We start from the raw sequence: 27,003 nt of genomic DNA, 5'->3' as shown, positions 1-27,003 counted from the left end.
AGAGCAGGCGGAGAAGGAGTAGAAGTTCTAGTCACACAATGGCTTTGTTGGATACAGCCCTTTGTTTCAAATCGTAATTTAATCTCTTTGTTGATTTCAGTGTTGATTTAGTTGCCTTGAATACGATTTTACCATAAAACAGAGATTTAAATGTAGATTCAAGTTAGTTCCACATTTCCCATTATTCATTCATTTTATTATTTATCACAGGGGTTTATGTCCCACACTTTGGTAGAAATTCCTTGGGCAGCTGGCAATTGTTTTGTGGGTTTCTTTTTACTCACGAGGCATGCAAATGTTCAAAATTAGGCACACATATCCTGTTCCCAGTTAAGATAGTATTTTATACAAATTATCACATACTAGCAACCAGTATGCACAGTTAGAAAATTCATATGCAGGCTATGAAATAAGTACATTGCCTACTGAATGTGTTCAGTGTATGAGATACTGTGGCATTATCATTCTCACGAAAGTATCATTTTAGAGCTGTAAAGCTGAAATATACACAACTATAATGCTGTCATCGGTAATTTTCTGCAGGATGTCGTCTAAAAATACTGATAAAAAATAGAAGTGGACAGTCCGCAGGCAGCTACTACTACCAATGACAGCTATTTGTCAGCTCCAGCTAGTCTTTTTTTTTAAAAAAAAATGCAAAGTCAAATTATGCGATCTACTTGAATCACACATATCTTCACATTTCACATCATGTATTCTGCTCTTGCATAAAAGGACAAGTTACCACGGAGGGTTACCCTTTGCCCACTGGAAGCCTTGTTGAGCCATCGTTCTGAGTGCTGAGATTTCATCACCCATTCCCTAGCCACTTTCAAGCATTTATATAGTGTCATAAAGGCTGGCAACTTGCTTTAAAAAGAAGAAGAAGCTGGCAGTTGCAGGAAGCTGAATTCTATGTCCAGTAATGCAGTTCTTTCTGCACTTGTGAGGAATCTCAAAATACACAATAGTTTCAGTTGCAATAGTTAGGACAGAACCGACAGCCATCAGCATTATTGCAAAAAAAGGTTAAAAAAAAAAGACTAGAAGTTTTCTGCTTAGTCTGAGACTTGGTTCCCATGATCTTATCTGTTGTGCATGGAACCTGGGTCCTTCCCGTTGCTGTTGACATTTCCTGAATGTTTCTTCCAAAGCTACCAACCAAAAATTCAAGTAGATTTGTGATTTATTTGCTGGAAGGACAACTCAAGTTGGGCTGTCTTTAATATTCTTCCAGCTGCGTGAACTGAAATTTCAGCTTGATCTTGCACCTGTTGGCAGGGGACAGATGTCAGGGGTTCCCTGACACAAGACAGATCTCTTCAACTTGTGCAAGGGGTATTCAGTAGTGTGGGAAGTGCTAGTAGCACAAGGATTGATGTACGGCTGGAGTCAAAGGCTAGACTATTATTTTAAGACCTGGCTTCCTTTCCTTCACTTTACTGACAAACAGAACTCACCCAGGAGATCAGCCAAGCTTTCCTTGTTTTTAGTCACCAAACTGTTTCTGACCTTTTATTTTCCTCCTTCCTTTGCTTTCAGAGGGAAAAAAGGCTGAAAGTCATTTTCTTTCAACCACTTTTTTGGTTTTGACTAGTGCTGCTTGAGCCAGATCAAAATCAATCCATTTTAAAGTACCGAGCCGTAAAATACAAATCCCGTCTTAATATATTTGTTTGCAAAGTGCCAAACTGTACAAATCAGTAGCTTTCAACTATGAAAAATTGATTGTCAACTTCCTAACAGCAGGTAAATTAGGTAGTTTCTTTCTTTCTTTCTGTCTCTCTCTGTCTGTTAAATACTTTAAAAAGAAGGCTGTAATTGTAGACACACTTACTTGGGAGTAAGTTTTGTTGAACATCGTGGAAGTTGCTTGTGATAGCAAATATCCATAGAATTGTGCTAGTCTGCTCAGCATGAGCAATTAACTCATTAAAATCAATGAAACTTAAAAAATGCTTAATTTGGGCTGGATGAAGCCCTTTTGTTTTACTGTAATTTATAGCAAGTTGCTTTAAGAAGCATTATTTTCTTACAAAGGTTTATGATAACTTACATAGGAATACATTCCATTGAACTTGGTGGAGCTTATGTCTGAGTAGGTATGTTTAGGATTTTTTATGTCCCCCCCATGATGGGTTATATTTTGTTAATTAGATTTATTACATTGTTTTAGGATTCATGTAAGGTACCCTGCAAGTTGCCAGAATGGAGAGAGGGGTTATAGCAGTATCCAAGATAATTAAAATAAGCCTTTAGCCTTTACTGTCTGAAATTACTTCTGGTACCGATTACTAAAAGTTCTGCAAAATTATTATGAGTTTGAACTAAAAATACCTCTAGCCCACAACCTCTTTGTGGTCTAATTCAAATGCAGTGCTGCCTGATTGCCTAAATATGGTTGCCGTGAACTTTGTAAATTAATTCTGATTTTGAAATTAACACACATCCTTCTCCTTCTCCTGCCCCAGGTGCAACAACAGAACACAGTGTATAGTAGTTACCGGGTCAGATGTGTTTCCTGATCCTTGTCCTGGAACATACAAATACCTCGAAGTACAATATGAATGTGTCCCTTACAGTAAGTATACAGTTTTTTTTGTTGCTGTTCTTGTTCACTTCCTCTAGCCTTCACAATTGATGCTGTGGCAGTCCAAGATGCACAAAAAGAGCATAGGTTTCGGGCCTGAGAACTATTATGCATGCAGAGCACTTTCAAACTAGGCCTTCCAATTAGCTTCAGCAAAGTGTGGAAAGGAGCCATCGTGTGATGCTGGCCAAGTGGCTGCCTGTGTTCTTAAGTGTTTGGCTTTTAAGGGTACTAGGGTTTTATTCCCCCCCCCCCACAAAACAAACTTGAATTAGCTATTCAAAAGACGAGATAGAAATTTGTACTTTTGCCCAATACCGGTTCCTGACAAATTGGCTTGGCTTGCAGTTTTCTAAAGAAACCACTGACTTCAATTTTAATCTTCCAACAGTTTGAAACAGCTACCTGCTGTGGTGACAGTGGTTCACAGCCATACAATACCGTGGAAATATCCAGGAGTTATTTCCCCAGTTACTTGATACAGCAATGTTTGCTTTTATTTCATTTTTATTTTCAGTTTGAAGATCATTGTTGTTGTTATTATTTATTATATTTGTAAGCAGCCCTTCATCCGAAGATCATAGGACAGTTCACAACATAAAAATACAAAACCAGAGCACAAAAGACATAATAAAACAGAAGCAAACCAATAAACCCACTCCCACAAAAAGTAATTAGCCAAGGGCCTGGGGGGGGGGACGGGGACATTTTCGCCTGGTGCCTAAAGAAATGCAACAAGTCCTTGAGGAGAGCAATCCACAAACTGGGAACCCGTTCTCATGTTGCCACCCTCCAGACCTCTTGTGAAGGAGGCGCACAAAAAACTTTTGCAAGTAATGAATACTTCCGTAAAATTACACATTCATTCTTTTTTAATGTACAGAATCTCATTGTTTGATTCTTAAAATAATAATAATAATCAAGTGATACTCTAATCAGCGGGTAAGCAGTGTCTACTCCCACCCCAAAACAACCCCATCATCCACAGTAACAACCTATCCATGATGAGTCTCCATTCATCAGCAGACCATAACATCTTTGGCAGCCCAGTCGACAAGCCTTGAAATGCCTGCCGTGGATCTAAAGAGCTGATTCATCCAGTTTCTGAAAAGCTTTTGTTTTCTCCTCCATAATGCTGTCGTTCAAAATAAAGTCAACCTTGGTCTCATATTTTCCATTAGAGGAAGTCTGTTGCTTCTAACAGTAAACTTCAGCAATGCATTGATTGTGCCTCCATTTGTTATAAATGTGACGTTAATGTTTTTTAATACTGTATCTTCAAACTTAAAATATTAAAAATAATTGCAGCGTTCTTTTTGGTGTAGGGGCATACACATAGCAAGAAATGAACGGTATAGGATTAGTAGCATTTGCCCACTAAAAAAAATTGACGGAATCAGCTGTGTCAGAAATAGGCAGCACCAACTCTCTCTCCCCCCCCCATTAATGCACTTAACACTGTATGTAAATGTATACAGCAGTTTGCATCTGGATAGTACTCAATACTGAGTCACAGTATTGATCTTTCTGCGCATCAGTTAAAGGCCGAACACAGATCATCTTTTCTTTCCATTCTTGCTATGTATCCCTGTGCCATTGTGAAGCAGATGCTTGTTGTGGCTTTTTTTTTTTTGTGCCGTGGGTAGGAATTGGAATCCTACTGTGTCTGCTGAGCTTTAGTGCCCTGTTCTCATGTGTCTATCATTGGTGGCTCATTGAAACCATCCTTCTTGTGGCACTTTGAGGAGTGTATTGTCCCTACCTAACAAAAACAGCTTTGTTTCATAAAGTCACCTTTACATTAAGATCACTATTTCTATTCCTAAATTCCCAGAAAGAAGCAGTGAATCCAATTCCAAGCTATTCAAAAGCCACAATGTTTCTGTTTCGTTGGGTTGTGTAGGACAAGACAGTAGTTAAAAAAAATAAATGCAAATGTTATTTTCAGATTTCAGATCGTTTTTTTCATGCTGTTTTAGGGAGACAAGTGTGGATATGCCCTGCTGGTTTGGGTTTTCCTATCTACAGAGAAAAAAATGTTTCTTTTGCAGTTAACAGAAGGATGCTCTGCACAGCACTGCCTAGGCAGAACTCTTTTAACATGTAGTAATTTTACTCCTTTAAAAATAGCTGTATTTCAATATGTATATTGCCTACTGCTCATTTCATTACAAAGCTATTTTCAGTTGCTCTGTGCAGAAGTGAAATGAATCAAGAGTCTTTTCTGATTCATGAATCAAATTCAGAGCTTAATTTGAAGAAGCATATTTTGAATTTGATTTAATATGAATATTTGTTGATAATTGCATCTTCTTGTTCTGGCTTACTATTTACAAGTCCCTTAGAAAAAGAAAAGGTAACATGATAATGCTTACTTTGTAATGCATAATGCTTTATTTAAAGAAGCAAATAAATTTTCTGCATAGTCCTGCACCCCAAAAATAACAAGACAAACCCGTGAGTCAAGATTTATCTATCAGGCATGTTACAGACTTCCTCCAATGCAAGCTTTGGGCCAAACTACATGTGATTTTTTTGTATCTTTAGTCTCTGTATGGCTATTTTTTTCCTGGCTGACATGGGATGTCTGAGCCAGATCAGGGCTGTGGCATCGGGGCAGTAGGAGGAAGGTCTTCATCCCACTGTGGTCTTGCTCCAAATCAGGGGTGGGATGTATCCTATCTGTTTCATTCCCTAATGGGGACAAAAGTTAAAAATTCCCGTCCCAGCACAGCCAACCCACCTCTGGGACCCCTGTGCCAGCTAGCTAGCTGTTTATTTCTTTATTTAAAAAAACCAGCCACACATGAGCTTCCAACATGAATAATGTCATGTTTAGTTTGACCCTCTGTCTTTAAGAAGACTTATACCAAATCCCTCTCCTTGCAGTACTGTGTAACTGGACAGCTTGACGAAACCTGCACCCATCTTCTCTTACAAACGTATACACATAAGCACACACAAACACATGCATGCACATAAATTATTTCTCTGGATGTCTGTTCAAAATTCTTCACAGACACCTCTACACAGAGGAAGAAATAGTGAATATTGGAACATGCACTGAGTATTTAGCTTGTAGATTCCAAATTAATGATCAGCATACTTCAAATCTAAGTTCATGACTGTCCAGGTTGAGAACAGCTACATGTGAGTGTTCGGTCTTTTCATGTGAAAGCAGACAAGCAAAAAGAACAAAAACAAGAATACTGTTAAACCGTTCCAGCTCTGACATGTCATCTCTGCGCAGTTTAGAGCCCTCAAAAGGTTACAAAAAACATGGTGTATTAGGGGTTTCACAATATTACAATAGGGCAGCACAGTCCCTTAGCTTCCCTCCCCCCTCTGAATTAATGCTGTCTCTTTTTAGCTACAGTATTTTCACCTCTGATATTCAGTTGTTTAGCATTGTACATAGTGCTCAGGTTTGCATGCTCAGATAAGGGTTAGGGTAAATGAGTGCCAATGCTTTGCTAGTAGTCTTAGATTAACACCCATTAAGTTGAGGACGTTTCCATCCCTGTCTTCTGCCTCTCACTGCTTCTCATCAGGTTAACGTGGTGGAGATTTCGAAATGTGTTTTCCAAATCTATTGGAAACTTAGCTTTTCATGCAGTGCATGAAAACCTGAGCAGAGTTTTCTCATGGGTGGTTAGTTGCAGGAGGTCTTGCATCCAGTTTTCCACATATGATGTCCTTTCCAACACTGAAGGATTATTCACTTTGCTGCCAGAGTAGAACCATCATTCCTGTCCTTTTGGTAACCCCCACCTGGCCGGTGTGGAGCCAATTGTTGTGTTGGCATCTCCTATCAACCGGGATTTGTCCAGAACTCTGTACTTCCTTTCAGAAGCGTTGGATTACTGGGCAGCTATTTATACCTCCAGCAGTAATCTGTGGATGTGATGCCCCTGTGCTTAAGGCATGTTGGTGCCCATTAGGCCCAGAAGAAGATTTTCTGTTGAATGAACCTCAGTCTAATGTTGTGGGTTAGCTGGTTGGATACCAAGTAAGGCTTTCCTCCATGGTGTAGATGTTAGACATGCTTCTACTTCTTTGTCCTGCTTTTGCCTCAGCCTTACAGAGTTCCGATCCGGGTTCAGTGTGTTACATGCTAATGTGCCTAGGCACTTGCTGAGCCTCCTTGAGAAGGAAAAGCTACATGCTTCTTGCAGGAGATTCAGGGTTTCTGCTGCACTCAGAACAACTGTGCAATCCCCACTCAGTATTGTGAAGGGCTCTAAACTGTTCAGAGATGACACACCAGAAGGGGCTTTGCGCTGGGCCTCCACTCTCCTAATGGGCTTGTTTAAATGCAAGGAGATTGAACACCAGAATGGGGCTAATAATAGTGATGCCAATATTATCTACACATTTGTCATGTAAATTTCCTCTTATTTCTGGTGTCACTCAAAATGTTCAGATGAGCTTTATTTACTTACTTCAATCTCCCCGCTTTTCTGTAACTACCTGCTTTTAAATATCTCTCTCTTTTCTTTTGAAGTTTTGTTTTAAAAATCTGCTTTCTTCTCTCTGTACAAAACCCAAATCCTTCTCTGTGGTCTTCTTCTTTTAAGGTTGACATTTCCTTTGTAATGAGACGGAAGTTTTCTGTATCTACATGAAGTGGTTTGCAACAGTCCTTATTGAGCTGCAACAAGTGTCTGAATTACTGGAATATCTGAAGCCCTAGTGTCACTTTTGCTACAACCCTGTCAGCGCTGCTTCTGAAATTGTCATTGTGTGCCCTGTGTACTTGCATCAAAGCACTGAATTGCACTGCTCTGTTCCCCTGTGCTTGAGTTAATGCACTTACATCCATCATGTGTTTCAGGTTCAAGGCCAAGGAGAGAAGAGACCATCCTTGTCTAGCAATACACATCTTCTGCGCTCCTTTTCTGCTAATAGAGCTCTGATACACTGCACTGTCAATTACTTTTATTTTGAGCATGATTAGTGAGCATGAAGGGACTGACTGCACAGTTTCTAGTCTGTAGCCCTCGGTTTTTGTTTGGTTTTTGTTTTTTGGCTAACCCACACTTGACCTTTGGTGGGTGAACATTTTTTTTCCCTTTAGACTCTTCCGCCCATACAGCATTTCATTTTTCCTGTCACTTCCATCTAAGGGACCCATGAGTGATGAGTAGATCTGGGTTTCTCCTTGTTTGTTTCCCTACAGTGCCATCTTAAGCCATGGTATGCAAAACATTTGTGTTAAGAAGGACGCATGTGAACCAGCATCCCAAGAACCAAAGTTGCTTAAGGAACCTAAATTGTGAGGAAAGGTTCCTTGGTTGCATACTTTGAAGCACTGCCACCCCCCCCCCAAAGAGCATGGAGATCTCAGGGAGCCATAGCATTCATTTAGTTCATTTACTTGTGATTTATGTCCTGCCATATAGCCTAGAATGCACAGTGATTGTATATAAAAGCAAGAGAATAATGATTTTTCTCCTTAAAAATCCTTGGAGCTCAGTACAGATTATGAATAGTCTCTTGTGATGGGGAAATTAGAGGGGGAAAGTTAAGGAAATGGGAGGAAAATTCCAAGATTGGAAGAAAAGTGAACTAGGCAGAGTGCCAAAGCTTGCTCCTTGTAGTAAATTCATGCTCTCCGTGTTACATTTAGTGTACAACATATAAACAGTATAAACAAACATCAGTATAAAAACCTCAACTATAATAACAGTGTCAATGAATACAGGGTATAGGGTCCAGAGTTAATGGTCGGGAAAAGCAAAAACAGTATGTATTCAAGGGGCATGTGAAGTATATAGCACAGGGAAGAGCTTTCAGAAGAGAAGGTGCAATGGCAGAAAATGCCTGTTTATGGGCCACTGCCATAATTTTCTGTATACCTACCGGTATATGTTTTTAATAGTAACCTAGGGAAGTAGCCTCAAAACAATGTAAAGGATATATATAGGAGTGCCTGTCACACTTACAAGAAAGCATCTAAGTGTGAAGCAGGTACATGCATTCCCAGATAGTCAATATACTGCCATAAGAAGCCACTTAGAGAAATTGCCTTTTGCCATCACACTTTACAACAAGAGTTGGGAAACAGGAGATGAGGTTGGGTTCCCACCTGCCATCATCTTTGATTGTCTCCTAATGGGGACTGATGGAGGCTGTCAGACCCAGATTTACCATTTAGCATTTCTTCAGAGGCAGCGGCAGTATAAATGTGGAAAACATACCAGTCACTACAGAGTGTGATCAATCCCAAGACATGTTCGGCAGACCAGCTTCAGGGCAATCTTCCAGATTTACCAGGCTGCAGTTCTCTACCATATTACTTGGGAGTAGGCCCAGTAGGATTTAGATCTGAGTTGAAATGCACTGGATCACACTCTTGGTCTTTTGGACCTAGTAGCACCAATGCACAACTGCAGTCACCCTTCTTCTTGCTTTTCCTTTACCACTTCTGGCCATTTCGGTTCTCTGTTGCCATCACTTAACAGGACAGAACATGGCATCTGTCTCGGAGAGTTCACCCACCTGATAAAAACTGTGGTAACTTTTCAAGTACTTCCATTGTCACAGTGCACAATTCCTGTCATCACTTAAAAATTCAAAACTGCAATTTGGATTATGGAGTAACACCATGCCCTACCAGAGACTTGTTCAGGCAAATGTTGACTATGGTAGCTGGCCATTCCAGTGTTCACACACATTTCCATTATTTTTTGGATGTGGCATTCCTTCCTAAAATGATTGAAACAAATATCAACAAAACTTGTTCTGCAATCTCATTGCAACTCCATCTATTCACTGAAACCTGGAATGGTGCTGTAATTGGATTCTTTGGTAAATGATTAGAGCTATGTATCATACAGGATACGAAACCCTCACATCATTTGTTGTCTTCTTGCTTCTTTATGGACTGCATTTAGATATGTATTACTGTTGCGAGGATTCTTCTCAATTGATTAAGTGTCTTGGGTTCTAATAGCTCTCTATTTGTTTCGTTTTTTCAAAAATCCCGTCTACTGCCAATGGTTCCTGCTCCCCCCAAAAAACCTTTTCAACAAGAAAGCTGCTGTAGATGAATTGCTACTAAAATGAGAATTCTAAATCAAGCTAAAAATGCATTGCTTTTTCCTTGAATAAGAGTGTTATTGATTAAATTACAGAGGAATTGAGAGAACCCCACTTGACATTTCTCTCAATTATACTGCACAATATATGTTGATACTTCAAATAACCCAAGTCAGTCCTTTTAGGATTAATAAGCACATCAGAAGCACCACTTCCTACATCTGTGCATGATATTTTATTTTAAGCCTTGCTTGGACCCAGGAATTCAGTGGGAAATATTCAAGTGTTCCATTCATTAGCTGCACTGATTGAACTTGCAGTTTTTGTTTACTTTAGCAAACCCATCTGTCCCTGAAAATGCACAGTTGTACAACTGTGCACTCACAGCCGACATATCACTAATAATTATGTTATCCTTGTCTTTATGCCACTGTTTTACTACTATTCATCCTAAGCAGGTGCAATCTTCCTCTTACTGGTGGATTATGATGGAACACAATGCAACATGATTGTTTCATGTACCAGTCATGTCTTTGGCAGGAAAATGTTTCGTGGATAATGCCACTGTTAAAAAGTATATTTATTATAAAATATTGCGTACATTAGCTTGCAATTGAGACATGCTACATAAAGAATGGCATGGCCAGCATTTTCTCCAAGGTGTATGCTTTTCCTTCTTAGCAAAATAATGCATTTTTTTATAGCTAGCCATTATTGGACAAAAGTTAGCTTATACATTCTCATCCCAATGCTGAGTCCTTCATTTACTCTGATAAATGTGCAAGCTTTCCAATTCATTTCAATGGAGAAAGCTGCTATGTGCATGCAATCCTATGTGCACAGAAATCAGCTCTGTTTGTTGCACTGCCTTGACCAGAACAGATTGCTGTACTGGGATATCTATCTATCTACAAGTATTTAATATACTCCTGCCTTGGAATTGAGTAAGTTGCATTAGCTAACCAACCCCCCCCACTCCACGTTTTTCTTTTATTGTGATGACGGGGCAAAGATTTCATAGAGATTTATGAATATTTGGTAAGATTCGCTTTGTAAACTAGGCTTCTGATTTGAGATTATTGTATACTGAAGAATTTCTGAGTGGGCTAAGTTTCTGGTGCTCACCTGTGTGGTGTAGTGGTTAAGAGCGGTGGACTCGTAATCTGGGGAACCGGGTTCGCGTCCCTGCTCCTCCACATGCAGCTGCTGGGTGACCTTGGGCCAGTCACACTTCTCTGAAGTCTCTCAGCCCCACTCACCTCACGGAGTGTTTGTTGTGGGGGAGGAAGGGAAAGGAGAATGTTAGCCGCTTTGAGACTCCTTAAAGGGAGTGAAAGGCGGGATATCAAATCCAAACTCTTCTTCTTCTTCTTCTTCTTCTTCTTTTAATTGCTTACTGTGCTTTGTTTCTTCTTTCTAGAGTTTTGTGCTTATTTCTCTTAAGCAGATGTTTCACGTCAAGATTAAAAAGTCATTGCATTTCTCATCCAGCACTACAAAAGCACCCCCACAAAAAATAATAATAATAATAACACAAATGAGCCACCTCCCCTTATAAGAAAGAAGGGCAGGGCGCAATCAGATGGTGGGAATAGGAAATATAATACACATATAACACTTTTTTACTATGTTATGAAGCCTCAGGAGAAGTTCCGTAGTTAAGACAACCTGGTTTTTCAGCACATCTCTCTGTTCTAAAGACTGAAACCTCCGTTTTACACAGGTTCAAGTTGTTTTGTGTGACTTCTGAACAAAGTATCTATTTTTAAAGTTTTATCAACTGATTAAATTTCAGACAGATTTTTTATAAATAAATAAATAAATAAATAAATAAGGTATGCTCCCTCACTTTGTTTATTTATTTATTTAGCTAGCCATGGTGAATTGTGGTGGCTTTTCTCCCTCCCCTCTCCACCCTCCACTCCCCTTCAAAGAGATTCTTTCTTTTTCTTCTTGCTTTCCCATTGCTTTTGGTGCTTTAGCGAATGTCAAACATTTCAAGAATATTTGCAGGGGTCCCCCTTTTGCTGGTTTGATGAAAATTCATTTGGTATTTCTAAAACGATGAGATCTCAGAAGTTTCCATTTCGATCAGTGGAAAGGGGAACAAGTTATATAGTGCATGCTATTATAATGCTTGCTAAACCTCATTGTCTAAAAGTGACATACATAGCAAACTAGAAGCCATGCTGTTTCAGGATAGAGAGGTGGATGGGGGTGGGGTGGGGAGAGAGATGGAGGGGCCGACAGACGGACGGGCAGATGAGGAAGCTTCCCATCCAATACTGTCTCTCTTCAACCAGGATGCAACAGAGACTTAGATCTTAAGTATCCCCATTCCATTTGTGGAAGGAACTGTAGTCCATCAGATGTTCCCAGCACATCAGAAGTGGAACAGTACTTTTTTGCCCATGTGCCCTTGCTCCTGCAGCCCCCTGTGCCACACCTCATTCTGCAGTGCAGCAGATTTTCAACGGGCAAAGGTGGTGCAGGTTAAAGGGGAGATCAGTTCAGGATAATCCTGTGAATGGAACTCAACCCTTGGGACTCTCCCGTTAGCAGAAGCTTAGTTGGCAGCTATAAAACTGCTTATTTTCTGCTCCTCCAATCAGCTTTCCTGTTCTGTCAGGGAGATGGGAGAAAGCCTTCCCTTGAAAGGAAGGGGAAAGCAACGTATTCTCTCCTGGGGTGTGAGCTGGCTGCATAACTCTGAGCACAGAAGGATATATTTCCACTCTCTGCCAGGTTGAGTCTTCTCATCCTACATGAAGAGGGGAACCTCTTCTCTGAAGGTGTGGAACCAGCTATTTGACTCAGGAAAGAGAGGAGGAAAAAAGCCCTTTCTCATTTTGCTAGGGAAATCGCATACCGTAACCTCCCTGAAGGTTGCTTCCTTTAACTTGGCAACAGCCATTTCAAAAAGAGGCAGAGTGCATGCAGATTCTGGAAAAGTGATCTTGCCTCCCGCATGGTGGAATGGAAGAGGATCAGCCTGCTTGTGGAAGTTTATGTGAGCAGGAGAGAAATCAGTAGTGCCGTAGAATTAAGTAACAGAAGGCGTCATAGCTCAGTGGTGGAGCAGATCTGAGTGAAAGAGTGAATCTGTGTCTGTGAGGGGAAGGTGATGCTTGTGTTTGAACCTCACTTCCAACTTCAGTGTTCCTTACCTGCAAAACGAAAATGTCTTGCAGGATGTCTTCTAAACGCTTGTCTGCTCTGCATGCACTCTGTTCTTCTTTGTGCTTGAGACAGTTCAATGTTGACCTGCTGAGGTCTGATATAATGTGTGAATGGGCTTGCATGTGGCAAGGGACCTGCTGCTGCTGCACTTCTTACAACCAAGCAGGAAAGCACAGAAAAGGAGTCCTCAACTGAGCCTCTGTACAGATGTCCATTGTGCAAAATTTCACACATACACACAAAAATCATCTAATTTAGTTGCTTTCTTTACTTTCCTTTTTAAAAGGAACCTCTAAAAACAAGAAATGGTTGGTTTAGCAGAAGAGTAAAAGCTGACAAATGACGCTTGGTCTGCAAAAGCATGGAAAACGTAAGAGTTTGGCTTTAATTTCTGCACCATGTAAGCAAAATGAGAAGTATGGTACACCCCTGTTCAAAGGCTTTGGGTCCAATGGGATGTGTCCACTAGAGGAGGAGTGTAGCAATTTTTGACAATTTCTCTCTCTAGCAGTAGCCCTGAAAATATGTTTGGGACGATCCCCTAGAACAGGGGGCTGCAGGGGCAAAATCAACAAAACACACCCCTCCTTGGTTAGCAGATACCATAAGACAAAGAGGACTGATTTGATTCCACCCAGTTGGGATTGCTTACAGGTTCTGCAGCAAGGCTGAAAGATGAAGGGTGTGTACAGAGAGATAAGACTAGGGGCAGTCTTGTAAGGATTTGGGCATTAAACTATAGATAGCTCAATTGGTAGAGCATGAGACCTTGAATTGGTTCAAGCCCCACATTGGGCAAAACTATTTCAACTCTACGGTTCCATGATTCTACGCTAATGTTCAAACTTTGCTGGTTTTACATTTGGTTCAATATGAGCAGAACTCTAAACCTTTCAAGAGCAAATATTTTATGAGCACTACCTCCCACATCTGTGTTGCTGCCAACTTGCAGAGGAAGAGAGAGACTTAAGCCTGAATGTTAAGGTGAACTGTGTGTGCAGTTTGTAAGCAATCTATGAGATTGTACATCTTTACTACTTACATGGTGAGAAAGTTAACGCATCAACCTTAACTTGTGATTTCTATGATTTTTAGAGCACGGTTGACTTGTTGAAGCCTTCACTCTTCTTAAACCAAAGGGTTTTTCTTATTTAAAAAATGTATATATAGTGACATACATAATATATCTATAATGTGCATATCATATTAATAGAAGGGTTTTTTTTTTAAAAAAGATAAAGTTGACAGGATTTTGCTTGGGGCTTTGAAAAGGGAAGGATAGGTATATCATGCATTAGTCAAGTCTTTCATTATTTATTCAGGTTGACTAAGTGAAACTACATACGAGCATTTTCAGTACTGTCTCTTTAACCTACTAAAATGATTGATCCATGTTCACTTATGTAACTTTAGAATCTTTCTCCTGCTAGGTTTTCCTGTTGTCTGTTTCTCTCTATCCAATGTAGTGCACTTCTTATTCTCCCTGTGTTTAACATCTTGTGAACTAATTTAATCTTCGCCTAATAGTCAATATGTGTTAATCTTCTTCTTTTTTCCCTTGCACTTTTTTTTTTCATTTTTCTTCCGATGCTTGAAATAGAAGTGGAGCAAAAAGGTAAATAACGTATATAGTCCCAAACCCCCACCCCCAGCTCCTTGTTATGTGCCTTATGGATGTTAACCTCCTCCACCCCTTCCCTTCCCCACAACACTCTGGTAACTATGGTGGTCAGCAGGATCTCATAAGCGCCCCTCATAAAGAAGTCGACTTTGCAGTAAACGGGCTGGGCTGCTGAACTGACTCGGCTACTTAAAGCAGGTGGCGGGATTTAGTGTCTGGTGTACCTGCTCCGGGACAGACGCTCCCTTTTGCTTTCTTCCTCCCTTTCTTTCTCTTTCCCTGTCTTTCTCTCACCCTTGACTAAATCTTGTTAATGAACCCTCATCTTGCTTGGCTTCCAGAACCCACTCCATAGCATGCCATAATTACAGGGGTCCCTGGTCTGTTTCATCCATCGCTTTGGTTGTCCTTTATTTTTTTGTTGCTCCTAATGAAGATCTGTGTATATATTTTACACACACACGGGTTACACACACACAAACAAACCCCAAAACTAAAAGCGCATATATCTATAGATCTATATAGATACATTCAAACTTCAGTTCCCGAACGCCTCCATTTTGGAACGTTTCGGCTCCCGAACATCCGACATGGATTCCAGTCTGCAAAAAGCCTAGCTGTCAGCCAATCAGGGTCCTTGGAATTCAAATGTTTCGGAAGTCGAATGTCCTTCCAAAATGGATTGTGTTCAACTTCCAAGGTTCCACCGTATATATAGATATAATATCAAGGCACTGTTGTTTTCAACCTCACAGTTTATTAAAGTTCCTACAAGTTTTATGAGTTTAAATCCATTGAAGTGTTGTACACCAGTTGAAAGGTCTGGAGAATAAATCCTGTCTTCATCATAAATGCAAGCGTAGTTATCTGCTTCCAGATGCATAGATGCGCCATAGATGCGACCTTGGGTGATATTAGCGAAAACACTTCACATACTGGTTACTATGGTAACTTTAAGAAGCATGGATGACAAAGGGTAATACATGCATTAATTACATATGAGCTACAAAGTATTGTTGCCAGTTAATTGGATCTTTTCTTCTTTATTGTCACTTGTGATTTTTTTACCTTGACTTTAATTGGTAGCATGCACATTTTTTTTATTGTTTTAAAAAATTAATCTTGTCTTGCTTCTTCTCTGCGACTGCTAGTTTTTGTTTGCCCTGGGACATTGAAAGCCGTTGTGGATTCCCCAAATTTATATGAAGCGGAACAAAAGGCAGGTGCCTGGTGCAAGGACCCTCTTCAAGCTGCGGATAAAATCTACTTCATGCCGTGGACGCCATACCGTACTGATACTTTGATAGAATATGCTTCTTTAGAGGACTTCCAAAATGGACGCCAGCAGACGACATACAAACTTCCAAACCGAGTGGATGGTACTGGATTTGTGGTATACGATGGTGCTGTCTTTTTTAACAAGGAAAGAACTAGGAACATTGTAAAGTTCGATTTGAGGACTAGAATTAAGAGTGGAGAGGCAATTATAAATTATGCCAACTACCACGACACTTCCCCTTACAGGTGGGGAGGGAAGACTGACATTGATTTGGCAGTTGACGAAAATGGCTTGTGGGTCATTTACGCCACGGAACAAAACAATGGGATGATAGTTATTAGCCAACTGAATCCTTATACCTTGCGTTTCGAGGCAACGTGGGAAACTACGTATGACAAACGGGCAGCATCTAACGCCTTTATGATATGCGGGGTGCTCTACGTTGTGCGGTCCGTATACCAAGACAATGAAAGTGAAACCGGCAAGAACTCAATTGATTACATTTACAACACTCGGTTATTCAGAGGAGAATATGTAGATATCCCTTTCCCCAACATGTACCATTACATTGCTGCTGTGGATTACAATCCAAGAGACAATCAACTGTATGTGTGGAACAACAACTTCATCCTACGATATTCTCTAGAGTTTGGTCCCCCTGACCCCGCTCAAGGTAAGCATTCTTTATTATCTCCATTTCTTTAAATACTAGGCTATTTTAATAGAGTGCTTGCTAATGAAACTAGCCGTCGGTGTATTTTGGCAATTAAAGTACCTGTTTTGTAATGAAACGAAACACAAAAATGGATTTAAAATTGTACCTGTGCCATCTTGTTCCATAGCAACACACCCAATGGTAAGTTTCACCTCCACATTACTAGGTTCAAGGCAATCTATCCATTTGGCTAGCATTGGTGTTTTTATCTGATTTTAGTCCTGAGTACAATATTTTTAAAAACTTTAAAACTATTTTGTGCCTGTGGCTGGGAAAGATGTGGTTTGAAAAACCTGATGCAGTTAGGTGCAGTAGTTCTCAGCGTGGATGCTGCAAAGGTTTGCATTTTCCAAGTCTGCAGTTTGAGCCTGAAAAGAGGATTAGCCTCTATCTTTGTAACATGCTATAACATCCCATAATTTCCCATTGGTGGAGCAAATGCAAGTCAGTGTATTCAATTTGAGAATAGCTATGGCTACCTAAAAGACTGCATCGTTATGTAAGCTGCCAACGAGTAGTCATTTGGGAACTTGTATCACTGAGGAAATGTCTCCAGTATGCACAACCGCGAGTGCACATACAAATATTAAATGCAGAGGATGTAGCTTTTGAAGACTGTTTTGGCAGTGGAATTAGGAAGAGATCCACACACACACACCCTTGTAAGCTCACTAAAAACAATTTGCATTCCCGGAATGTTATTTTGGTTGTAGTCTCCAACAAAGCTGCTTTTAGTTACCTATTTTTTCACATGTTATTACTGGATATCTCTCTTCAGCTGTTACAAACTTTTACAGTGGTACCTCAGGTTACATACGCTTCAGGTTACATACGCTTCAGGTTACAGACTCTGCTAACCCAGAAATAGTGCTTCAGGTTAAGAACTTTGCTTCAGGATGAGAACAGAAATCGTGCTCCAGCGGCGTGGCAGCAGCAGGAGGCCTCATTAGCTAAAGTGGTGCTTCAGGTTAAGAACAGTTTCAGGTTAAGTATGGACCTCCAGAACAAATTAAGTACTTAACCTGAGGTACCACTGTATTACTTTCATTGCGGGAGACTGAAGGCTGACTGCACGGTAGGAATACAGAAGTATTCTATGTAGAAGTATTTTATAGGAATGCAGAAGTACTGTATGTGATAATACTATATGGTCTCTATGTGGTTGTAATGTAGAAGCACTATGTAAATGTGCTATGTTGCCACATAAAAAATAAACATGTCACAGGACCCATACGGTAAGAATGCAGACATGCTGTATAAATGCCAGAAGCTGATTCTTACTAACATTAATATGATTTAAATGCTTGTTTGAAGCATTTAACTCATATTAATGTTAGTAAGATTATACCTAATGAATTCCATTGGTGTGTAGTCCTGTGGCTGTTGGAAGGATTTTCTGTGGGCCATGGGATATCTCAGTTATCATCCCTCAGTTAGAGAGACAGAACTCCCAAGTGCTGTAGACAGAAATCTTATGTCAGATTTCCTGCTCCCAACTAAAGGTTCTAGCACCCTGGCCCAAACATCAGATATGATAAAAAAAGAGCTGGACCAGAGACATGCCAAGAGAGAACTAAGAAACAGCTGGTACCTGAAGGATCCCCAACCATTCTGGTCCCTTGATGCACTCCCAAACGAGAAAGAAATTTAGACACACTTTCTAACGGTGTCTAAATCTCTCTCATTTCTGTCCCATTGTTTCAGTGGGAAGAGGAAAACATTAACATTTTTTTTTAAAAAATGAAATAAAATAAATAAAACACAGGAAATGGACAGAGGAATGCAATACCATTCCGACACTCCCTGATGACTCAAATCATGCAGTGTTTGGGATATGGTGGTTGAACCTTTGGTTTTTTGCTCCCTCCCCACACTAGGAATGCATCATTAGAAATTCTTGTTAAAAAAAACAACTTTAAGACTATGAGAACATTCATGCATATATTTTTTTAACGGAGGGGGAAATGGCTCAATTTTTGTCATATTTTAATAGTTAGCTTGTTGATGTGTACAGTGGTACCTCGGGTTACATACGCTTCAGGTTACAGACTCCACTAACCCAGATATAGTGCTTCAGGTTAAGAAATTTGCTTCAGGATGAGAACAGAAATCGTGCTCCGGCGGCACAGCAGCAGCGGGAGGCCCCATTAGCTAAAGTGGTGCTGCAAGTTAAGAACAGATTCAGGTTAAGAACAGACCTCTGGAACGAATTAAGTACTTAACCTGAGGTACCACTGTATATCCAGTGCCTTTGTAAAGTTAAAGGATTTCAATACTTTAATATGTGATTTTGAGATTACGGTGAGAATTTTTCTAATTCATTTTAGATGAATTAATTGGATTTAAAAGGCATGGATTGTGAGGACGTGAGCTTTAGAGTTCATCTCAAATTTTGCCCTTCATCTTCCATGAGCAAAACTGAACTGTCAGTCATTAAGGAAAAGAAAATCAACTAAAACACTTCTGCGATCATCATTTATGCGGTCAGAGTTTATATAGGCTGCTTAGAGCGATGGGATATTTGAAAATGAGGGCATGAAGGTAGTATTTCTGGGCCTTTCTGCTTTGGGGAAAGGAAGTTGCCCTAACATGAAGTGCTTAATGATGTCATGGGGTCAGTGCCTCTGCAGCAGAAGTCATGGCCTCTTCTGTTGGAATGCCTAATTTGGGGCCATTACGGAAAACTCAGCAATCTTTGCCACTTCACTTGTGATGGGAGCAGTAATGATATGTTGACCTACTCAATGAGCCCTCTGTCTTTCATCTCTCTGCCTTGTCAGTGCCTGACTGCATCATAGCTTCCTACCCCAAAAAGGGTTCAAACACTGTAGACTGTCTCGCCTTTTGAGTGAAACAAGTCCTTTGTCACATCCATCTGACTTGCCCTCCTGAGCTTAGATGTTATTTTCACTCCCAAGGCCGAACGTCATTCTTGACCCCAAACATGTGCGTTTTCCTGAGATAGAACAAGAGGTATTCTTTGTGTTCGCCATATTTCAGGGGCTGTGGCGTTGCCAGAACTTCCCCTCACCTTAGCCCTCTTATGGGTTCTAAAAGATGAGATGAACCTTCATAGATACCAAAGTTTCCCTGCTGCAGAAATTCCACATTCCACGAGTTGAAAGGCAGCAGGAATGACAACAGGAGATGAGGCTAACACTTTGTCCCCACTAGTCTTCCTCCCGTGTTTATTGAACTCTTAAATGTCATGTCTGAAGAGGCTCCTTGATTTTTCCATTTCTGTAGTGCTGAAACTATACTATAACATGGTTTTGCAATCCCCTCCCAGCTTGCAATATCCATCACTCTTCATGCATACCTTCATGGAATATAAAATGCTGTTTCCAAACCAGTCCTTTTAGGGGCTAAGGTATTTCTGTTAGGTACGGCACAATGGCATGCTTCTGCATTGCATCAATTTGAGGATCTTATTGTCTTTGATTTTACAGCAGCTGACTGTGGGATTGGTTTGTTCTCTCTTGCATTTTGCTTCAGCTTGCTTTGTGATGACAAGGAGACAATGTGGCCACAGTCTAGCAAGGTCCTCTGTGTGTATTTACTGCGCCCACACACCAGACACGGTTTTATTTGCTGGGTTTTCAGCACACCTTTTCAACACGTGCCAATGTGTTAGATACATGAGACGATCCAGTTGCATTCTTTCCCAGCTTCCCCCTTCCCCTTAAATCAACCTATATCTATATAGCTGGTGAATAAACTATCACCAGGATAGTTTGCAGTGAACTCTGGACCCACACTGAGTAAGGTTTGCTCCCTCCCCCTGAACTTACCTAGTTTTGACGAATCAAGTTTTGGGGCAGATGGAGAGGTGATGATTTTACAGGAACAAAAGTTCAATCTCCCTTGCAGCTGAAGAACTAGTTAAATAGTTCTTTGGATCTCATCCTGTACATTTCTCAAATATGACTGAAAGTTTTCCTTCTGAATTTACTGATAGCTGCTGACCTACTTGCCAACATTTTCAGATTTGAGAAAAGTATACTTGTAGTGTATTTCTATCCAAAGCTTCTCAGAGATAAGTTCCACTCAGTTCAGTTAGAGATTCTTCCCTTGAAACGTGTATCAAAGTTTGCTTCCAAGGTCATTATCCTATCATCACCTAATTTTTTGTCTGTTTTGTTCTACTGATATCCTGCTAAATTTATTGCCACTGAATTATTATTTATTTATTTCATAAAATTTATGTACCACTTGATTGTAGAAAAAAGAACAACCAGTAAAGCAGTTTACAAAAAGATAAAACAATAAAATTATCACTAAAAAATGATAACCATAATTTTAAACATGCATAAAGTTTTAAAACCACAATAGAATAGACTAAAGCAAAATCAAGACTCACACAAACTTTTTAAACATCCAGGTAGAATTGCCTATTGATATCAGGCAGCTGCTTTCACTGAATTCTTTTTAGTTCTTGCATGATATCAATAGGCAGTGGGTTCCAGCGTATCACATTCTTATTGATATGGTGTGGGTATTAAGTAGCACCTGTAAAAGTGCCAGTGGGCACATATGGGGTAAGGCAAATTCAAAAGTTACGAGAGGATTTCCAGCCTGTGTGTTCCATAATTATCCATTTAGGTGTGATCTGGCACTTCCAGGGGGGTACATAGCCAGAAAGTGCAGCCAGAACGGTGGTGGGAAGCTGAACGGGTTGGCTAATCAGCTGCAATCTTCTTGAGACATATCTGTAAGGGCTGCTCTAGCTGTGCTTATTGTTTTCATGTGAGAAACAATGCTGTCCCTCCTTAAACAGGAATGCTGTTGCGTGAAAGTGCTCCGTGCCAACACTCTTCATACCAGAATGCAGATGGGAACTTTATAATCCAAACAAGAGTTATTCTGTCTCTCTTCTAATCTACAGCGCAGGCTGGACGCAGCTATGGCATTTGGTGTGCTAGACACCATTGCAAAACTACAGCTCCTGGCCACTTGCAGGGAAAATGATGCTTTCTCGGAGCATCTCTATAGCAAGTGTGGGCCCATCTTCAATTTATTGAATTGTTAGATACGTTAAAATAAAGAAGTCCTGGATTCTCATCACTTTCCAAGAGTATGTCCCGCCTCCAAGCCTTTCTACAATTCCAAGTCTACTTGGATGATTGTGGTGCCACCTTTAGGGAAAGAAGTGTGGACTTCGCCACTCCACTCCACTCAGCTTTTAAATGGTGAATAAAAACAGTGCTGAACTGGTGCCGTTTCTCATTCTAAGCAAATACGCAGAGCTTTTAGGAAACGATTTTACAAAAAGGGCACCCCCCCAAATTACTTTTAAAAAAAGATGCAGATCATTTTTCAGACAAAGCAGATGTGTCTCAGTATTGATTTTAATAGCCACATGGGTGGCACTGGAACAGCTGCATCTAGAGTAGTGGATGAAATTATATGCTCTTGTGATTCTAACCTCATAACTGGACCTCAGAAAGGAGCCATCGTGATCCCTTTTAGTGATGTTAAGCTGTAGGGCACAAGTGTAGCTTAAAATGAGATGGAAGCTGTCAAAAGTAAGAGGATCTGTGAGAGTATTAATTGCACTATTGTTGGTACAGATTTCTGTCGTCAGGAATGTCTTAATTAAGCACATGGTGTCACTGAATGTCTAAGATCTTAGTAATAAGGAAAAGCTTCCTAGATTCTTCTCACAACACCCCAAGATCTGAATCAGTAATGGCTTCTTGACACTTTTTTTTTTGCAAGTGCTTGTGACACTTTTGACAAACGTTAATTGAGAAAGCATCAAAAGCCTGGCTGCGTTATAATCAGAATAAAATTACCGAGGTTTCACATGGTGTCAGGAGAAGATAGACAGGTCTGGAAAGGTTTTTCCAGAAGCTGGGCTGAAAAAACAGCTCAGCAGAATTGTGCACAGGCAGCACTCACTCAGACTAGGGGCAAGAAAAAACCCTGTGAGGCTCAAGATGTTTTTGGTTCGAGATAGAAAATAACCAGAAAACTATGATTTGCACTCAGCTAGAAAGAGGGAACAGCTATGAACAATCATGGTAAAATACCCAGGTTTGTATTAATTATTACTATCTAAAGAAGAGGTTCTTAGACTGCATTCCACAAGCTCTGCTCAAGATGCTCCACATAAAGATTGTGGAACAGAGAAGAGTGCTTGGCTCTGCATTTGATTTAGGGTTTTTTCTCCTGATGATGGAAGTCAAAGTTGTTTTGACCAGGGACTGCTGGATTTAATGAACAATCTAACGAGGACCTGGTTCCAGGCCCTTGATTTTCATAATATCACACTGTTTTTGATTATCATGCCAAATAAAAATATGCGCCTCCTTCGATTTCATCCAGAAGTGAAATAGGCAAGTTTTCTGAATTAGTGTCACCCTACTGCTTTACATACATTGAGCTGGACTTAGACTAAGGTAGCTTGGCCTAGGTCCTATTAAAAGTGTGATAAGTTAGTCTTAAGTTATTTTCAGTGGGGTTGAAGCACAGCTACAATCCCAACTCCTTACCCAGGAGTAAGCACCAATGCATTCACTAGAACTTAATACTGAGTGGACATAGCTAGCAGTGCAGTGTTGGTGTGGATCCATCCCATAGTTCCAACTGGTCACATTTTGTCAGCCGTGCTTGCGTGGTTTTGATTGGATGAATTTGGTTGATTGTGTGTTGTTTTCTATTGGTTATAGTTTGACACCTGTTTGGAAGGGGAATTGATGCTGGCTTCCTTGCAGTATTTGATGTAAATAGAAATTTGTAGCTATTAAGGAATGAAAAACAAAATTGTATTCATATTTATGCAAGCCTGACCCCCCACTGGTTGCACCGCTGCATGTAAGCGGACAAATAGCAGACTCCACATCCATCCACTTTGCTCACAAAAACAGGAATATCCATTATATTAGAAAGGAAAGACAACGGTTATTAAAATGCTAGTTATGTATGTACTTTGATTTATAGGAAAACAGCAGCAGTGGCAAAAAAAAAAGATTATTAAGTAGTCTGCCAAGACCCCAAGCAATTTTTAAGTGACCCAGGAAAAAAAAGTTTGAGAACCATTCTAGAATATACATAAAATATACGAAACTAATGAGTTCCACATACAACACATGCAATCATAAATTCTTACGGACATTTTAGGCTCTCATGTTGGCACCCATTGTCCTAAAAATAAAAAATAAATAAATCCACACTGAAAGATTTGTGCTTCAGTTTTCTGTGAAATATGTTTCCCTCAAAAAGTATATGGAGATGATGGGATGATTAGAGCTTTTGCCCATTGTAGGAGTGCAGGAAGATTTATGTTAGGCTTTTATTTTGTCAGAACCCTTGTCCCTACTCTGAAAGAACTGGAAACTCCATCTCTTTTAAAAGAAAGAAACATTCTTTTCAAGTTCTTTGAAAAGACAGCCTGGTGCCTCTCTCCTTGTTTGCATTTTGTGGTTAAATTCAATTTACATTCAAGAATATATGTTTTTGATAAGTTCTAGCCTAAAGACAGAAGAGGTTTAAATCCCTTTTTTTAAAAAGAAAGAATAAGCCTTTAGGAAATAAGTGTCAAAGAGAAAATTTTAAACCTGAAAAGTGTCAGATCCAGTTGTTTCCAGAAGGCCTGACATGGAAAGGAGTGAATACCTGTCACAGTTTGTAAATTCCTCCAGGCAGGGACCTGTCTCTTCTTTGTTTGTAAAAGTGGCAGGCACACCTGTGGAGATGATGGAATAAAAAACCCTAAGTAATGAATTGTGTTGCTCCACTAGCCAATGTTGCTTTGAATTTCACTGTAGCCAGCGGCACTCTAATACCCCAATGAACAGGCGGGCTTGCCAACTCTACCTTTTTTTGGAAGGAGATTACCCTGCCACTTTTGAATTTTGAATGTACCCTTTGATGGTTGGCCTTTTTTGTTTTGTTTTGTTTTCCTTTTCCTTTTGTTTTTTCTCTCTAGTTTTCCTGGAAACCGTTATTTACAATTACGACAAGCTTTTCAAGAGCGGAGATGGATCAAATCAGAGGCCTGTCCCTGCAAATTATGATAAGCAAAGCTTAATTTCACATGGGGAAACCCAGGTTTCTGCCTCCCAGTCCTGCAAACTTAATTTTTTATATATATTATTCAAGGGAGAGAGCCCTTGAAGTGCCTGCTTTTCCAGATGTTTCATATGTTTACACACATAAAGTGGACCTGTATAACCACCATGTTGAGAGCAGCATGCACACTCCAAAATAATGGCCTAAATTCCCATGTCTACCTAGAACTTCAAGAACTGTACTGAGGGATTGTGCTTTAAGTACTTGGTGGTCCTGGTATCATGTTCTGGCTGCCTTTAGACAGTCTGGCAAAAATGCAACTTTAGGAGGCAGTTTAACAAGGATATAGCCTTCACATTCATCCTTACTGTTCATCCCCAGTGTTTGGAGAAGCGCACTCTGTACATATCTGCACGATTCTTCCCCTAGATCAGTGTTTCCCAAACTTGCATCTCCATTGATAGACTACAACTCCCACCATCCCTAGCTAACGGGACCAGTGGTGAGAGATGATGGGAACTGTAGTCCAAAAGCAGCTGGAGACCAAAGTTTGGAGAACCCTGCCCTAGATTATAGCATCTGACAGAAGTGGCTTCACCAACTAAGGGAGCAGTCTTAGCTGCCTCAAGAGTGGAGTTTAACTGGATTCTAACAACTGTCAGGCAGCAGCGAATATCCTCTTCTTGAGCAAGCTGTTCAAGTGAGTAGATGCCCAGGCTATCTTTGATAAAACTGATTGTCTGGATCCATTTCCATGCCCTGTTTTGGCACAAAAGCTGCCCTGGTCACACTGATGGGTAGCATGCACTTATAGATGCTGGTAATCAATCCTTCTGGATCTCTCAATAGCTTTGTGTACTATTGACCATGGTAATCTTCTAGACTGCCTGGACTACAGTGTTTTGGTGGCTCCTTCCCTGGAAGGGCCAGTTCCAGAGGGTGGTACAGAAAGGAACCATTCTTCACAGCTTTGGCATTAATACTACAGAATGCTGCTGGGTTCTATTTTCTCCCTTTTTAAAAACACATTCTTGAAATTGTTGAATGAAGTCATTTGGAGCTGAGTGCAATCAGAAGCTGTTTATGTCTACCTCTATCTTACTTTTACACCAGGAATTGCTACGCTAGGGCTTGAGATCAGTAGTGGACTAGGGAAGAGCTCAGTTCTGATAAGGTGTACTTTTCAGGAAAGCGGTGTTCAACTTGTTCTGATCCAAACTGTGCACCTCCAAAAGGGGCAGGTTTATAGTTCAGGGTATGTATGCTCATACATACAACCCTGTCAGCTGAGACCAGGCAGTATCAACAAAGGCTGGTACTCCCATTGTGAAATCCCTTCTTGGACAAAGATAGCTTAGCCACCACAGTTAGAAAGGTCCCGCTTCTCTCTAAGCGTGAGTATTTCAACAATTGTATTTGGGGCTGCAAGAAAACATAGACTAAAATACAAAGTCAAGGATGCTCATTTGTACTTGTCATTGGGAACATATTGTGCCATTATTTAGAGAGTTCCACTGCTACCTTTCCAACTCCAACAGAAAGCGCAAGCACTTACAAAACCTCTGCAGCTTGGGACTGGGATAACTGATAGAATGATTCTTTTATGTCAACCAGCTTATGTAGTAAGATAATATTCAATAGCTGATTTCCAGATATTTTGCTCATCCAAAGTAAAGTGGCTGGTGAGAATGAGTGGAACCTTCTCTGGGAGTGTGTGTAATAATAATAATAATAATAATTGTGTATTTATGGAGCCTTGGTTCAGTGGAAGAGCACATGCTTTTCTATGCAAAAGGTCTTGGGTCTCAGGACTGGAAAAGACTGCTGTCTGAAACCCAACAGGCTGCCAAAGAATGCAGGCAGAACTACATTGAACAATGATCTGAATCTATAAGGCAGCTTCCTATGTTACACTTGCAGCCTAGTCTGAGATCCTTTGGGATTTTCAGCATTTGAGGGATTTTAAAACAATGACTTTTCTTCTGCTGTTTTATTGATGGTTGGCGTTTTCTAGCATTTATTGCCCTGTTGTTATTATTTTGCTGGTTTTATTCCATAAACCACCATGTAGATTATATACTAAAGGGTGGTACATACATTTAGAAAATAAATATGATGCAACAGGTTAATACACCTGACTCCCCTGGAACAGCAAAACATGGTCACTCCTGCCATGTTAAAATGAGTAATACGTCTGAGTGAGCTCATACACAAGGCCATTTGCCACACACAGAAGCTCCCCCCGACACACATTCAGTCCATTTAAAGTACAGTCAATGATTCTATGCCTTATTCATTATTGTATAAAGAAAGTCTAGTTGTGATAATTATTAGTCCTGAGTGGAACAGCATAATCTTCGGCATATACTAGGTTATTTACTCTTGGGAATCTTACGTACAATGGGAATGTTTTGTATGTGGAAAAAAAACCTATGTATTTTAATTTGAATGTTGTCAGCTTGATAGAACTACCAATTACAGAACCCAAACCAGAAGTTTCTTGTTCAAATCCAGTTTTCTTGACATCGATGATTAAGCTGTCTGTGTACTTGCCATTGGCTTGA

General features: G+C 40.2%; 1 protein-coding gene across 19 annotated transcripts in view; it reads left to right on the top strand.

Moving 5' to 3' along the window:
* ADGRL2 (adhesion G protein-coupled receptor L2) overlaps positions 1-27,003 on the top strand; it is a 246,900-nt gene that overhangs the window by 173,934 nt on the left and 45,963 nt on the right. For 18 of the 19 annotated variants that reach the window (XM_082228074.1, XM_082228062.1, XM_082228073.1 and 15 more), the window contains 2 exons: positions 2,472-2,581; positions 15,584-16,384. In XM_082228074.1, coding sequence (XP_082084200.1) covers positions 2,472-2,581; positions 15,584-16,384 — 911 coding nt within the window. Of the gene's footprint in view, positions 1-2,471; positions 2,582-14,383; positions 14,427-15,583; positions 16,385-27,003 lie in introns of those variants that run through there. The other variant, XM_082228065.1, reaches the window with a different exon arrangement.

Source organism: Podarcis vaucheri, assembly GCF_965113315.1.
Source record: "Podarcis vaucheri genome assembly, chromosome: 6".
Classification (NCBI taxonomy): Eukaryota; Metazoa; Chordata; class Lepidosauria; order Squamata; family Lacertidae; genus Podarcis; species Podarcis vaucheri.
This window is presented reverse-complemented; position numbering and strand designations above follow the sequence as displayed.